The following is a 17,376-nucleotide window of genomic DNA, read 5'->3' on the forward strand; positions in this document are numbered from 1 at the left end:
AAGGCACTTCATGGAACACACTTTCTACTTTCATAATCTTTCTTATCACCCTATTTTGGATGATCACCATTTCAGGCAGTTAAGACATTAAATATTACCCAATGCATTCTTACTTAGTGATGAAATATGATTTTGCTGTAAATTAGAAAAGGCTTGCTGTTTCAAAACTTTGAAGCTTACTTCAACTCTGAGATGCCTCTCTAGCTCTAGTTGTCAATCAGACTAGATTGTTAAATGCTGTTGAAAAGATCAGAATTGTAGGATCTCTAGAATCTGAACTATGGGTTGCCAGGAAACCTTTGAAAGTTGTTTCATTGTAGCAACTAAAATGAGCAGATATTACTAAAGACCTACAGAGTCCAAATGATACTGAAAAGAGTGCAAAAACTCAATTAATCCATTTCTATAAGCTAAGGAGTCAACATTCAAACAGCTACCCCTGTCATTTGTCTGATGGTGGGTTATCTCCTCTTCTTCTATAGGACTGTGTAAAACCTCTCTCCCTAAGCCTTGTACAGCAGCTTGTGATGCCAGACATGCACAAACGCCAGACTCATGTCTGCTGCACGTATTTTAACCCCTGAAGTGTACAGAATTAATCATACCTGATGCTCACACAGTTCACATGACATATTGTGTATGTTTGCAGACCTTAAAACTCCTCAGGGCAATATCCTCACTTGTTAAATCATGCAAATAATCTGGAAGTTGTATTGCATTGTAGATAAAAATACATAAATAAAAGGATTTTTATTAAAAAGCCTGAGTTGCAAAATCATTAGAAATCAGGAAATCTAACAGTGGTGAACCCAAGTGCACAAAGGCCTACTTTAATTTATCTAAGTCATTCACATGTTCTTTCTTATAAGAGTGTTTTGTTTTTTGGTGCTGTTGTTTCAGAGTTCTTAAGAATTCATAACTCAATCAATGCCCACAATGAACAATACTTAAAAACTGAGATCATCTACTTTTTCCCCTCGCAATTCTGATTAGCATATCCCCCCGTGCCTTGTTTCCAGATCTTTAATCAAATCCAGCACTTGACAAATAACAACTTCTGGTTGGGATTGTAAGAGGAACATTTCTCCGTGCAGCGGAAAAAAAAATAACAACAAAGCACCCCACCAACTTTCCCCAATTTTTTGTAACCCCTCTGTGTAGTGAACACTACCGCAGCTTCTTTCAAGTAATAGAAAGCTGAGTTACAGATTGAAGTCAAAAGCATCCTATGGTTTCAAGTGCACAATCTGAAGCTTATTTTTTCTCTTTTTTTTTAGCTTTCAGATTACTTGACATTATATAATAGGCTGCATGTTCAATACAGTTCACGCTGACTTGAGTCACATGCACAGGAAACTTTACGAATCAGACACCCAAGTCCTGAAGCCTGACACCCACTAAAGTGGGAATAAACAAGTAGCAGCTGCTTCTTATCAGCTGGGGTTCAGATGATGTGCAACAACATCACAAGGGAAGTCTATGGAAGAGGCAAGAACAGAAGAAACTTCTGAACCTGCATTCAATCATGCAAATCATATTAATTCTAGCCCTCGCCTTCTCTTTTCTTCAGTTTCCATGTTCAATATAATTAATTAATGCTTTTTTTTTAAAAAGCAATTTGTCAAACACAAACTCTATTAATTTTACAATGCTCTGCCCCTTCTTCTCTCCAAACAAATGCTGAAGGAAAAATACCAATACAGATTATGTCCACTGGTTTGAATAATAAATGTAACTTCTCTCCCTCAGAAGTCTGACAGGTTCAGTGCTCTTCACGTAACATGTGTTACGTGTTCAGTATAATCTACTTCTTAATAAAATTCTCTGCTTTCAAATGCCAAGTACCCAAGCTGCAAAGGGAATTGGAATTATCAATTCTGTATTTAGAAAAAAATACATCTGTTAAGATTTGCATGATTTCAACCCCTCAATCAAGGAAGAAATGCTTAAGTGAAACCTAACTGCATTTTTATTATCAAAAAAGCCTGCAAAATTTATTTTCCCAAATGGTCAGAGGATACAAGAAGTCGAAAATGTTTTCCAATTAAATTCTTTGGATGTTTTTAATCACACTGTGTTCAGAAAGTTCCTCCTGTGCATGCTCCTGATATAAGTAATATAAACTCTCCCTATTTTAGTCAAGCATGTTAATACAGGGTCAGTATTAAATGAGAAAATGTGTGATGTTCTGGGATGGATGGAAAATTTGGAAAAAAAAAGAGCATATTTATAAAAACCTCTCCAAATACGTAATTTTGTTCTGGGAAAAAAGTCTTCCCCAGCACCATTTTCTTATTAAATTTGTTACTAGTAATAACAAGCTTTTTGAAAGGCATTTTTTCCTCCAGCATGTGCTGAAACACCTAATGAACTAGTTATTGTTTATTTTAATTCACATTGCTTTCTGTTAAAAGACTTCAAACAGCTTCAAATGAAGCAAGCAAACATCTTTTCTAATAACTAACAATTCTGTGAGCCTGGAAAATTTATTGAGCCAAAGGACGAACTATAGTACAGCAAAACCATAAAAACTATCAAAAAAAGTTATCAGATTTTTACTACACCCTTCAGGGGCTCATTCTTCCATTCAAAACAAAAGCAAAGTAAGATTTTAGAATCCAGCTGCACCGAAACAATAAATTAATTTTGTCTTGGCTAGCCTGGAAAACTCAGTTAAGTAAAATACAGAAATTCTAACAGCTCATTCCAATGCCAGGGCACATGGATGTGCATATCTAGCTCTTCTGTAACTGAGCCTGATTTTATCATGACTTCTTACTGCAGGATTTCTCAGGAAATACTGATATTAAATGCAAGATGTTTTCGTCACACTTTCAACACATGATAGGTATAGATTTCTTTATCATTGAAGCTTGATCTAATATGCTTTGCTACTTTGTTTACCAAAACAAAATTTACCTAAATCTCTTCCATCTTCTGCCACATCTTCATTTAACAAAGACAAATGCTGTTTATTAAAGAATCCATAGCATGGCTGTAGGATCCTAAAAACACTCTGCTTTATCTAACTAAAAATTAGAAACCAAGGCAGAATAAGAACAACAAAGTGCCCATTTATCAAGTACTCGCTATTACCCAGAACTCGTGCTGCTGACAGCTAGACTTCGCTTCCATCATTTCTTACCTTTGTGGTTAAAGATCCCCTCCATCTCCATACTACTGCGAGAGTGAGCAATGCAAAGGGACCCACAGGGGACCAGGCCTTCTGCAGCTGGGGACCGATCTGTAGTTCGAACGAGACACCAGTCGGGTTTGTCATGAGGTCGCTCCAGGACCTCCACAGTCTGCCCACGGCGGATTGTCAGCTCATTACTATTGCAGGCGGTGAAATCATGTATTACCACCGTCAGCTCGCACCCACCAGACAACTGTGAGGGAAAACAAGAGCAAGAAGCCAGATGAACACTCGTTATCAAACCAACTGTCACGCACCATTACCTATTCAGGATTCCTGGCAGGGTTCGTATTTTGGATGAGATAGCAAGCTTCTGGGGCTTTCCACATCAAGAACGGATCACTTCAAAAACCAAGCAGTTATGATGCTTCTAGTACAGACTTTTAACTCTGCTTGTATCTGCTTATGTTCCAAACACACTGGTTGTGACAGGGTTGGGTGGAGAATTTAAGCAGTTTTTCTTGCTAGACTGCTCCTTACCCTCAGAAGCAACCACTTAAAAATATGCCTTATGGCTGATAACTCACAGGAAATAGCCAGATGTTAGTAAATGCAATCGCTATGAGATTTATCATCTTGCAAACCCAAGGCAGAAAGAGTCTGTTTCAAATGAACTTACTAACCCATTCCCATGCCATTTACAGTTCTTTCTCAGGTCACAAAATAACATGGTATACTCCATACATGAATACAAAAATCAGCATAAGCTTCTTCACGTAATATTCCCAAATACCTAACTACGTGATACAACTTCCGCCTTCTTGCTGATTCCCCAATTAAACCACACAAACTTGATTTAAACGCATGCAAGGGTTTCCCCCCTTCTTCCAAAACACTTCATTAGAACTTTTTCCCTACGGTTACATTTCCTCTTTGTTTCATCTGCTTTGATCAGAAATGAAAATTATTATATAAACTTTGCAAAGTTCCCAAGATTGCTTAGTGCCAGAACACTCATACAACTTACATCCTGGGAATACCTTCTCCTTCCAAGCAGCAACAGTGTTCCAGGCCACTTCAGACTTTAGTGTTTGAATACTTAGCCCAGGGTGCTTCACTGCCACATTCCCATTACCACCCAGCTGGTATGGCTTTCTGCAAATTCAGTAGTTTAGATCAATCTAGTCAACTCCTCCAGCTCAGAGAGGTAATCCTGCAGTGCTCAACTCAGACAAGGGAGGACAAACACTCTCTGAGAGTTACAGTCACAGCTAATACAGAAGCATGTGCTCTACTCACAAACTGAATGATTCCTGCCATTTTATTGTTGCCTATTTACACTTAGGTTCTTAAATGCCTGCTGACTACATCTCACAAGCTTTAGGAGAAGAAGATAAGTCTACATTGTTATTTATTAGTTTTTATTACCAAAGTTTTCATTGCCTTGCGCCAAAACATCAGATAGAATCTTTGCTAGGATAACACTATTTCTTATCAAGAAAGAATTTTAAAGCAGAGGACAAAAACAGCAAAAATCCAATAAAACTAAAAGGCTAATTCTAACTTCCTCCCTAGTGGATCCTGCAACAACAACATATAATTCCTAGCAGACAGTCCAACTCCAGAGCTTTCCCATGTCCATGATTACTAATCTCAATGGCTATCCTTACTTGCATCCACACACCCAGAAAAAAGTTTTCTTTGGGGGAATACAGAGGCTAACAAGGAAAAAAAAAAAACAAAAAAACCCACATCCTTATACAACTATTGTTTAGAGATGGCAAATCAAGTTCCACCCATTTTGATCCAGGCTAAAAGTTAATCACGTTGTTACTACTACATCTCTTCAGATAGTCCCAACACCCAAATTATGACTGCTATATTTTCAAAGCATGCTACCTTCTCCCTCATTAAAAACTTCCTTTTTCTCTTCCCTCTCATTCTCCATATTGTGTGAGTTTTTAGTCCATGCAAAACTATGCCAAGGGGAAAAAGTAAGAGCTTTCCCTTGTTTTCTGGTATTGATTTATGTTACAGCCTTCTTCAGACAAACTAAGAAACAATTGAAACCATCTGGATGGCTGATGGGGACTAAGGAAAAGCTGACAGAATATGACTTCAGAGACCAAATTTTTCCCAGGGAATTTCATATGTGTCCCCCCACCAGTGCAATCATTAAGACAGTAACAAGTAGACACTCTTCAGAAATTCCATCTAGACATTGTATTTTCTCCTAAATATCTACAGGAACATGCTTTGGTTCTCTGCTTCCTTGTCTGACCCTTCACTTCCCTGCAAATAGAAATATACTTTGTCTGCTGTGCAAAGGTCACGTGCTTTTGGCATTAGTATAGATGTTATTCCTTCTCCTTCCCTGAATTGGGAAGGAAAAAGCAAAAAAGAAAAAACAAAGATTTGCTCACTAGCTACATTTTTTACAATATTAAGCTAAAGGAAAAAGATTGCTTAAAAAAAAATAAAAAATGATGGTAGCTATATCAGAAACTACTAAGTTACCCAAAAAAAGTCACTAAGACTGCGCAGGAATTAGATGTCCTGGCTGATCAGTTTAACTCCATTTAAACTCCTCATTCCATCACACTTGAGTAAGCAGTATACAAGACATTTCCAAAGTGCTAGTGTTAGTTCTTCCCTGTTTTCAAAGACTTTAACATCGTTTGACGCAATTTAACACAGGACTTCTTTGCTGCTGTCTAGAACACCTATACAATGGGGTGTTCTACTCAGATTACGTTTAAAGTTATCACCATGAAGAACAAACCCAAAAAACGTGTGTATCAACTTTACCCTCTCTTGGGATAGTGACCATTCTTCACCTCCCCAACTGTAATGGCTAGGAAACAGTGCTTCTCCCTTTGTTTCTTTGTTCATTTTTTTTCCATAACATGGTTTCTGAAAGCAGTTTCCTCCTCTGCACTGATTAAATGCAGTTGGACAGCAAGGAGTGTCTGGGATTATGTACATTGCTCAACAGCTGTTGTTGGACAGCTTTGGCAGGGCTCTCTAGGTTAGCTGGAGGGAAGAGAAAGAGGCACAGCAGAACCAGGAGACTGATTTGCACTGAAGAGAAAGGAGTTGCAAACCACCTAAATAAAAATTTAGGCTGAACAAGGGCTTTATCCGTCATTCTCAAGAAACTCTTTATATAAACTGAATTAATCATGCATGATAAAAATAAATGAGGCTATGTCTGAAACATGGAAACTGGAGAGACAGAGTCCTGATGAGAAACAAAAGCCAGACAGAAATAGAACAGCAGATTAAAAAAGGCGTAAGGTTTAATTAAACAGCTTATCATGGGACACAGTGTCTTGCTGTTGCTGAAATTAATGTTAACCATCTATGTTCACCTCGCTGGGGCTTTTTAATCACTGCTGATTGTAGAGAGGAAAAAAAAAAAATAAAAGGCATAACCCATGACTTATATACACAGATTCTTAGTGCAGGTTTGCAGAAGTCAGAGATACCACATCATCACTACTGACTGACTTCTGTCAAATACAATGGCCTTTATATATTGCCTCACTTAAGGACTGCTTATTAAGCTTACTACCGCATGGTACTTTTATAGTAAGGAGAAGTGGGAGGAAAGAGAGCAGCTAATAAGCTTTCTTAATTATTTCGAGTGTGAAAAATCTATAACTTCTTTTTAAAATAGAACTTGGGTGTCTTTTCTCTGTCAGTGCACTTCTTTCTCAGGGAATTTCTCTTTGACCAGATCCAAACTTGGTCTCTAATGCTGAGGAGAGATGTATGCTCAGAAACAAGGTTTTTTTTTTTTTTTTTTTTTAAACTTAGGTAAAAAACTAGTTTGTCTTTATTTTTCTCCTGGCAGGTGATTTTTCTGCATTTTCAGCTGCTAAAACTGGTTGTCTCCTGCTGCTTCAGTGATTTTTCTATGCCCAAGCTTTAAGAAGCATGTAAATGAAATACAAATTCACACAGAAAGCAGTAGAAAGTGTTATCAACTGGGCACAAAAGATAATTCATTAAAAATAAAATACTGTTCCACTGACCACACAGAGCAGCTGGCATGATTCCTGCCACTTAGGATAACATCGTATGATGGCTCTACTTAGAAAAGCCTATCATTTTCTCAGCTATCAAAATAGTTTGGATTATTTAACGTTTCTGCCAGCTCAGTTAACCAAGCACAAAGAGATCTATCAGAACTACACGGCTTCCTTCAGCTTCCTCAGATCATTTCCTATGCACTGGATCAAGTTCAAAAGAAGATGCTAAAACCAGATCAAGATCTGAAGTTAGGACACAGCTGAAAGGTGGAACAAAAAGCCAAGTGTCATCTCTTTTATTTATTAGCCACCTAAAATGGTGTCTGCAGAGCTAAGGAACATGAATGGGAAGAATGCTGTAAACAGTGAAGGGCGAAATATCTACTGAGAAGGGCACAGTAAGAGCATTCATTTGGAAAACCAAGGTACATCAATGGAGTATCTCCTTCTCAATAAGCTTACGTTTTAGCTTGGGTTTATACCTTCTAATACTTCAGGATAGGTTGGTGCTACTGGTGTATTTAACTTGATTTGCAACATGGAGATACATCACAATATTAAAATGTAGGTAGAAAGGGATCTTAGAACATCTAGTCCACTCCTTTTAGTTCCTCCAGAGCACAAGCAGTTGCAGCTGAATTAATTATGATTAACATTTATCCAAAGTTTTTGCATCATTTCCAATTATGGACATTCTTTAGCCTTCAAAACTAAGCTGCTCTAGAGCTTCACACTTCAATAGACACACACACACACAAAAAAAAGCCACTGCAATTAAAATGGAATCCTTTAATCTCATCTCATCCACTGAAAATATGTATAAAAGACTGCTCTGTAATTCTGCTTTTCATGCAATTCAGGGCCTTAAATTCTTCCTTCTGCCTTTTTACTTTATACTTATCAGCCCCAACTCTCTATCTCACCTTGTAAGTTATGTTTGGTAGACTAATCACTTTCAGCTTTCCTGGAACTTCTCCATCAGCTCAGTAATTTAAGAAAATTTTGTATTCAAATCTGGATGCAGTGCCTAATATAAGCTTTACAGGTGCTCAGTAAAGAATGAGAACTTTCTTTACTGAGCCCATCACTATAGGGCTGTTTCCTCTCTCTTTGTATTTGTATCAGACTGAAAACTATACACAGTTTGAAAGCCTTTCTCCTTCTCAAAATCTGTTCAATAATCTCACAATTTACATTAGTAGTTAATCAATTTTACCTGTTCAATGTAGCTCAAACGAGTCCCTATTAAACTGCATGGTATTTTGCTAGCTCATTTCCCCCTTTACAAAAATGATTCTGAATGCTAATTTCATCTTTCAAAATAGTTTTCATATGACATGAAGCTGGGATGGATATTAACTTTATAAGCAGTCTGTTGGATCATAGAGTCAACAACCAAAACTTACAATTCCATTCAACAAGTAAACGAACAAACAAACAGGGTAGAGAAGAAAAAAAGCTAATTAGGAGTTATTTTCTGCTGTGAAAGCATTTCCAACTAAATCACAAAATGGGAAGTAAAGAAAAAAGTTGATCTGCACAATATTCAACCACTCCCAAAGCTAACGAATTTTATTTTTTTCTAAGCAAATGTCTGAGGAGGAAAGAAAATATATTTTGTTTTGGATAGAAGATTTCACTCTTTATATTCTTCTCCCTGTTTAATAAATAGTTCTTCCAATCAAAACATTTTTTTTTTTTAAATAGAATAACTAGTTTGTACATATGATTGGATAAAACAGAAAGGTTTTACCTGGTCAGTGGTAAGTATCAGGTGTTTAATATTGTGTTTTCTTTTGGACAATAGTGGACATTGGAACAGAAGAATGTTCAGCAACAGCTAAAATGATTCAGTGCTAAACATTTTTATCACTTGCCTAATGCTACACTAGCTGATATTTTAAATGCTTCTAAGTGGAGAAAACCAGCTCTGCTTGAGATCTGCTCCAATTAACAAACTACATCAACAGTACCTAAGCATCACTAAAACTGTTTTGTTTAATCTCTGCAAGGCTTTCAAACATACTTTAAGTTTTTGGACTGAAAAAACTACGGCAAATTTTAACTCCCCAAAAGACTGCAGATAATGAATTCTCAATGTATGAACCTGAAGTTCAGCCCACATGTCCCACTTATTTCGTGGTCTTCTGTCTCTTGCTGTTTCTTAATATTTTTAAAAATTCTCCTCTTAATGTCTTTAACAAAAAAACCCCATATACTAGAAAAACTAATCAAAGCTATTCTTATTCACACACTTAAAAAGAATGCAGAGTCAGTAAATTTCTTCCTTGGACACATAAGACATAGCATGGGTGATAGATAGCCCAGTGCCAGTATGACTTGGTCTATTCTTGTCAAAAGAAAAGTCTAACAAGAATTTTACACACTACTGTGAAAACTGAAATATACTTTAAAAACAAAACTAATCACACTAACCAACTTTAAAACTTAATTTGTCAGGAAAATATTTAAAAACTTTCTCCATTCTTTCTTCCTTCTATTCCTCTTCCTTTTAACTTATACATCCTGCTGAACAGGTTGTTAGTAAGTCTCTTCCTCATGCCAGACTGGAAGATAATTCTGAAGGCATTTCACTTTGCCAACTTTCTTAGTTATTCTTGTATCATGCCTGAGATACATCTGTGAAGCACCATAGGAGACAATCCATGCTATTTCCCTCTAAATAGTACACAATAAACAATCAAGGAGTGGCAATGGCTGTGAATGATAGGGATGGATTCCACCACCTCAGTTGGAATTGAAGCACAATCCAGCCAAATCTTTCACACAGCTTGACCTCTTAGTCAGCGGTTGGGGAAATAAGAGACAGCATGTCTTGGCTTTGAGTGTGATAGATCATCCCAAATCTACACTAGTCAGGGACTGTTCAGAGGAATAAACTAAACAAATCTAAAAACACATTAAACTGTTTCTCAATACATAGATACTGTTATTGTAAATCACTAAATAGATAAGCAAGAACACAAGGATTAGAACAGCAAGAGTCACTGAAAGACTTTTCTTGCTCAGAGGAACAATTTTTCCAACAGATGTCCATAGAAGAAACAACCACCAAAACTACAGATTGAGTTCAGTACAAACATACCAGGTCAGTACAGAAGGTATTTTTGACAAATACAAGAGCAACTCTAAGCACTTATGACCTCTTTTTTTTTCTGTCGTCTTCTTTACAAGCGAATATTAAAACAAAGAATTTAAGTGACTTGCAAAAATATGGGAAACAAACTCTCTTTCAGATGACTGTGGGAACTGTGAAAATATTTCTCTGTATCTGTGTAGTATAAGGGGCTTATAAGAACCATTTTACCAATGAGGTAATAGGCCAAATATCTGAAAAGTGTTTTCAAGTAATTTACTAAGCAGTTCCTATCTTTTTGTTCATTCCCCTATTCAATTAGCTATCTCTACCTCCATGCAAGGTCTTAACACTTCTCATTTGCCAGAAATCTTTCAACTCCAAAGTAATAAGCACATGTTTCACATATGAATTTTTACTCTTCTGATGCCTATCTTTGTTCTATCCATGAGAAGCTCTATCTGTGCTATCATTATGAGACAACCTATCCAGAATCTACAGACAAAGATGGAGAAAAGGAAACACTAGTACTGGTATCATATGACTCTTGGACTGGTGGGTTACTCCTCTTTAATATGGTGATTTTCATTACTCTCAGGCAGAAAGTGAAAATTCTCTAATGTGTGAACACTGGATAGTATTTTTGCTTCACAAAAAGTAACCACATGAAAATCACCAACCTCAACTTCATCAAAAAATAGATGGTAGGCTTTCAGAGAGTCACAGAATCATAAAGGTGGAAAAGACCTCAAAGAGCTATTCCAACTGTCCACCCACCACCAGTATTTCCCCACTAAACCACGTCCCTGAATACCATATCTAAACTTGAGGAGGTGTTCAAGAAACATCCTCAACCACATCCCTGGGCAGCATCTGACCACTCTTTCAGAGAAGATATTTTTCCTGATACCAACCTGAACCTCTCCTGGCGTAACCTGAGGCCATTCCCTCTAGTCCTATCACTTCTGAAAGGTTAAGGCAGGTATTGTGAAAAATTCTATGCACAGCATTAAATTTTACACAAAATATAACTTTACATCAATGCTTTAGACAACTGGCAGAAAAAAGAATAAAACAGTTTCAGTTTGGAATAAACTGAATTTCTTTTATGACCTACTGGATGCAGACAACCACTTGTGCACACCAACTACATTCAGTACATTTTCTTTACTGAATACAGCTATTTGTAAAAGATGGGATGCTTCCATACTGCTATTACTAATTTCAGATGCTAACTCACACTAAGGAATGAATTGTTAGCTGTCACAACAGAGCGGCACCTGAGAAACTTACCTTATCACTGTCAAGCGTGTTCTGTGAAGTTCGTGAGGCAATTGAAATAGTATCAGGTTGGCTGCTACCATCTCCCTGACTGTCCAGGTCCTCGCCATCTCTGCAAATAATTCAATTTTCATTACAACACTAGCACTTAATTTTTAATGTGTTAGATCCTACTCTATACAAGGGGCACCTCAATACTGTGGCAAGAGATATAAGCTAGACAAAATAACTGATGCAAAGGTGAAGCATTCAATACTTAATTTTTTTTTTCTACATGCACTCTTTTGTTCAATGACAACATCGCATTGAATTTAATACAACCAACCAGTCAGGACTATGGCACATAAGAAACAAATCCAAAGCTAGCAAGCAGACTGCTCAGCCACACATTTTAAGCTCTGTCAAAGGATACCAAGGACCTGAGTATGAGAAACACACACAGAATTGTAAAAATCTGAAATGTACAGCTATCCTGTACTGCTGTTTCAAATCCCTTCTGTAATGGCTAGATCTGCACTAGTCAGGAACTGCTCAGAACAGAAATCTCAACGCATGTAGCATTGCAGGAAACTAGAAATCAATATGACAAAACTGGCCACAATGACTCTTGGTTTTGTCCAATCTACTGAAAGATATTAGAAATTCAGCACGACAGAGGAAATAGTGCTGTTGAAATGGCATACTCAGAGATCTCTGACTGTTTAAAATATTAATTACCTTCTTCCTTTCTGTTTTGTTGTTGGTGCTGTTTTGGGGATGTGGATTGGCTCTTTCAATGCTCCTTTCAGATGAATGGTCCTTTCTTGTATCACTTCCCGGATGTGTTTAATCCAGTCCTGTTTATTCTCTATACTAGATGCCTTTGATATGTAAAAGAAACAAAAACACCAGAACGGACTATTGTAGCTGAGAAAAATCCACATATATCTTCAACGAATGAATACCAGATGAAAGGCTTAAAGAAAGATTATGTGAATCATTTTTGAAAACTTGAACAGAAAAATGGAAATTCAAGATAGTTGTCTTTATTTTGAACCATCAGTACTACTTTTGCTTGCCAACATTGCTAATATTGTTAAAAATTATTTTATTTAAGATTCAGATTCTTTTATAACTTAACAGCCCAAAAAGGCTGAAGCCTTGTATGCACCACGTGATAGACAAGGTGAATTGACTTACTTCAGGAATTCCAGTAATACCATCCTGAATATTGTGGGTTTTTTTTTGTTGTTTGTTTTGTTTTTAATTCATGCCATGTACTAGGCCTAACTTAATATAATATCTTGCTATCACTGAAAGATCAATTAACTTACATTGTGACACATACCCTTCCACAACACTACTTATGTAGCATTCTTCCCACTTTTGAAATGCACAAGGAAGCAGAAAGTTTATTTAGGGATTGCATTTCAATAACTGTCTGCAATATACTGTCTGTATTTTGGAGATAACCCTAGAAAAGATTTGATATCCAGCTATCCAATATGTAATATGATTACTGAATCCAATGTAATTTTATTACCCTACAACTGAAACATTACTAAATATAAGCATTGGTGCAGATCTAAATAAACTATTCTATGTAAATCCTTATTTCTTTTAATTGTTATCTTCTGAACGAATTGGCTTCTAGTATACTGTAAATATTTAATAAAAGGGGAAATGAAAATATGATTGTAAAGGTGCAAAAAAATTGAAGGAGCAATGAATAGCTAGGAAAAAGATCTTTTCCATTTACAAACAAAAGTATTTAGGAAAAGAAATCAAATACAGTGTTTAATCTTTTATCTAGTGTTTTCATGACATTTACTTATATTATTCATGTGCTGCACTCTACCTTCAAAAATGAACAACAACAAAAAAAAAAAAAAAAATCAAGAAAACCACTGAAAAACTTGACATACCATAAAGATTATCTAAGTACTCTGTACTCAGAGTAGAGAAGAGAAGAGAACAGAAGAGAACAGGAACAATTTAAGGTGATTGTGTATGTAGAGCATCCTTGAAAACAAAATCCTTTTTACCATTCTATTGTGGGAAGATCACTTCAGATAGCAAAGCACATTCTGAGAAATTATATTGTATTATTCAGTGATGCTAAATCCTATCTTCCTGCACTCATCAAGTGCTTGTATACAGAAACTAATGTGAGCTTCGCTTTAGTCTGGAATTCACTAGGAATATGTATAAAGTTGAGTGGTCATTTTAAAGCAACATTATTGAGTAACCACCAAAATATATCTGAAAACAAACAGGTCTATTTGTAAGTGCATTAATTGGTAAATGGGAGGATAAACTTTTTACTTATCTCAACACAACTAAGAGATAAAACAGAAAAGTTTCAGTTGACACAGTCCTCAAAATATGTCAAATTAGCCATTAAAAATGAAACAGTAGGCTCCAGGTTATGCAACAGCCAAATGAAAAACGATGTTAGTGATTATCCTAACTAGGCAAGGAATTCTACTAATGTCTGTAACTTCCTCAGATTCAAGATTTAAAGGTATTGCACACACTCCCATTCACAGGCAAGAACCTTTATAAAAAGTTGCAGACTACATAAACATATTAAAATCTTTCATACTATTTCTATTTCTCCATAAAAACACGGGCCACAAAACAAACCATCACCAACAAGCAGCAGCTGTTTGAGAGTAAAAGATATCACCTGCCCTGTCCTAGTGGATTTGAGCTCCAAAATTCAAGCCAGTGGATCAAAACATTTATTCCTATTTCCAAATCAAGTTTGTTTAATTCTTCATTAGGCCAACACAGATTCCCTTCTGCTGTCAACTCTCTTTAGCTAAATGTACATCACAGCCAATTCTATACAAAAGAAGATTATCTGTCAGCTGCTGTCCCTCTCAAAGTAGCAGAAATCATCACTTGTTGCCTCCCTAAAAAGCAAGGACAACTACAAGACTGAGTATATCTCTATATATTCACTAAGCATATACACTAAAATTACCTTAAGAACAATTTTGTTGTCTGAAGTCGGTGTTCTTCCAACCCACAGAGCAAACTTGCAGGGATCTCCTTCAACATGTTCTGTGACACCCAATTCAGAAGTCTAGAATTAAAAAAAAAAAATAGTGAGGACTCCATGGAATTTTTTTTTTGTCAGGAGACACAAAGGGATGCTAATATTCTCAATAGTTGAGCTCTGCTATTTAAAGAGAATTTTAGAAGCTTCAGTCTAACTTCAGAGCTTCAGAGATAATTCTTTATTCTGGAGGAGGTGGTGAGGCCTCTTCAAAAGCAATGACTGCAAGCTAAGCACTTTTCCAGTAAAGTAGCTATATACTATAGTAGTTATATTCTTAAATAATGAATTGCTTATTTTACTTTTCTGACTTGACCAAAAAAAGAAGTCTTATAACTCTAAATAAAATAAATAGAAATGCTTGGTTAAAGTTAAATGTTAGTATTTCTCTTTGCTAATTTTTTATCGGGGACATTCATTAGTTATTGATTTTTATGCTTTTCTTTTTCATAGAATTTCATTCTCTCTGAAATAGATGAAAAAAATAAAAAATGCAGTTTCCCTGGGGACAACTGCACTAACAACCAGTTTCTGGGAATGTTTGGATGTCAGAACTTTATAGTCAATTATCATTCAAAATGTTTTTGCTTTCCAACTGGAATAACAATCGTGAATTTGTTTCTATTAAACAATCCATATAGGCTCTGCTCCAAAATAAATAAATAAATAAATAGAAAGATAAATTACAAGTGAGGAATACAGCTCAAACTACAAGAATTCTCACTCCAAATCTCACTCCACTCTTTCATTAGACCATAAGAGCTATCACTTATTCTGTAAAAGAAAAAAAAAAAAATTACCATGAGGTAACTAGCCACAGTAGACACCTAGAATTAACTTCCATAACAAAGAGTTCTTGCCTTTACAGGCCAATATGTGGAACATACCCACTGGAATAAAACTAGTGCTATTACTGTAACATGACTAGTAAAAATTAGTAAGATAAAAGCTTTCTGTAAATTCTTTCCACCCTTCTTCTTTCTATAGCACACCAATATTAATATAAAGCCTTCAGCAGTCGCTTTTGGCCTACTCTTTTGTCCTCAAAAGCATGAGAAAACAGAAAAGTTTGAATATTCAGTTTACACTGTGTACTACAATTGTTCCAGTTTGTCAGCCAAGTTTAAATGATCTGAACATAATCATAATCATCTTGCCAGTTTTCTAAATATGGTTACTTAGTCTCCCATACTTACAAACAGTTTACTCTTGTAAATGTACTTGCTCCTTCCACTTGAGTCCTTTACTTCTTTACTAAAAACCAAGGACATCTCAAAAAGGAAAAGGTGCCTCTCTCTTCCCTTTCGAATTAGAGTTTTGGGGTCCCAAACTTGGAAGGATTCTTGAAGGATGAGCTCTCCCTGAGATTCTATGTTTTCATCAAAGCCTAAAAATCCAGGGAGAAGAAAATATCATCATGAAAAGTTGATATTATGAGAAGTTTAAAAAGCACAGCTTCTGTTCATTAAGCAATTAATCTATTTTTTCCAAATACAGCTTGCAAAAGATAGAATTCCAAGGAAGCAATGCTAAAAAAAAAAAAAAAAAAAAAAAGCCTCAGCATTGTAATAAACTAAATGAAACTGTAGCTCAAGCCTATGCCTAAATTTAGAAATTTAACTGTTAAGAAATTTATCAACTATTCTGGCAGCATTTCACTGACAAATGGAAGCCCTGTTCGCTTCTCAAAACTTTCTCTGCAAAGAAAATTATTTTTCTTGTGAGGTTTTTGCTACTGTAAAAAGTGAGCAGCTTACAAAGACACAACAGATAACATTCTGACAACAATGGCTCCCAAATGCCATCTCTTTTGCTGATACAGCTTCCCTATTGTGCATGCAACAAGCATGCAAACATATTCCAATAGAGAATGAAAAAAGATGGCAGTCTGGAGCTGTTGCCACGTGGATCTGCCATCTGCCTGCCACTGATCCACTCTGCAATAAAGAAATAGGAGCTGGATTATTTATCTTTACATATAACAAAGATGAAGGTCGAGAATACGAATGAATTCTAGCAACAGTGTTCTCCCAGGTTAATATGGAGTTTTAGAGCTGCAGGATAACAGAAGTTAGTCTTCCATACTTTTCTGAGCAGTATAAAACTGCATTGTGAAGAGATACTGCTTGCCAATAGTCTCAACAGAAAAACACACCATCCTTCTCAAGAGAACAACAGTTCTTAAAGTTCTAAAGAGGGAAAAATATGAAGAACATCAGATGTAAGTTGCTTCAGCATGTTCATTCAAAAACCTCCAGAGACACAAAGAGGAAATGTGCTCACTCACTGTATTTGTTTAACATGGAATGACTCAACTATACACGCATGATTTGTTATAAAACCAACTTATGTAAAAGATTAGGATATTCTCCAGAGTCACATTCCCTGCATTAGAAGATCATTACCAATGCTGGTCAGCATTTCTACTAACATCATCTCCTGAACAAAGCATTTAGAATGGATCCTTAAGATTGACCAATATTCCTGTTGTTTACAATCAGGGAAGAGTGATGACCTAGGGCACTCACATAACCAAGAAGCATCTGTCAAACCAAGGTGCATTTTATACTAACTTGCATGGTACTGCAAATTCTATGACAAGTTTTAAGAAGGCACAGAGAAGGAAAAGCAATTTTGACTGAAAGCACAGTAAGTTTTTATTCTGCAACGGCAGGCTAGAGTTGCTCTGCTTTTAACTTAAAAGAAATACCCAGTTTTATTATTAAATGTATGATGGCACCGTCATACATGATAATGTGCCAACAGCAAAATGGATTTTGGCAGA

At 36.1% G+C, this 17,376-nt stretch overlaps 1 protein-coding gene across 1 annotated transcript in view; it reads right to left on the reverse strand.

Annotated features, from left to right (window-relative positions):
* TRIO (trio Rho guanine nucleotide exchange factor) overlaps positions 1-17,376 on the reverse strand; it is a 225,100-nt gene that overhangs the window by 61,435 nt on the left and 146,289 nt on the right. Inside the window, exons 30-34 of the mRNA XM_085220442.1 lie at positions 15,788-15,978; positions 14,517-14,618; positions 12,266-12,408; positions 11,561-11,660; positions 3,146-3,389 (exon numbers count right to left, since the gene is read on the reverse strand). Of these exons, the coding sequence (XP_085076568.1) occupies positions 3,146-3,389; positions 11,561-11,660; positions 12,266-12,408; positions 14,517-14,618; positions 15,788-15,978 (780 nt within the window). The remainder of the gene's footprint in view (positions 1-3,145; positions 3,390-11,560; positions 11,661-12,265; positions 12,409-14,516; positions 14,619-15,787; positions 15,979-17,376) is intronic.

Source organism: Meleagris gallopavo, chromosome 3 (assembly GCF_905368555.1).
Source record: "Meleagris gallopavo chromosome 3, MGAL_WU_HG_1.1, whole genome shotgun sequence".
In the NCBI taxonomy this organism is placed as follows: domain Eukaryota; kingdom Metazoa; phylum Chordata; class Aves; order Galliformes; family Phasianidae; genus Meleagris; species Meleagris gallopavo.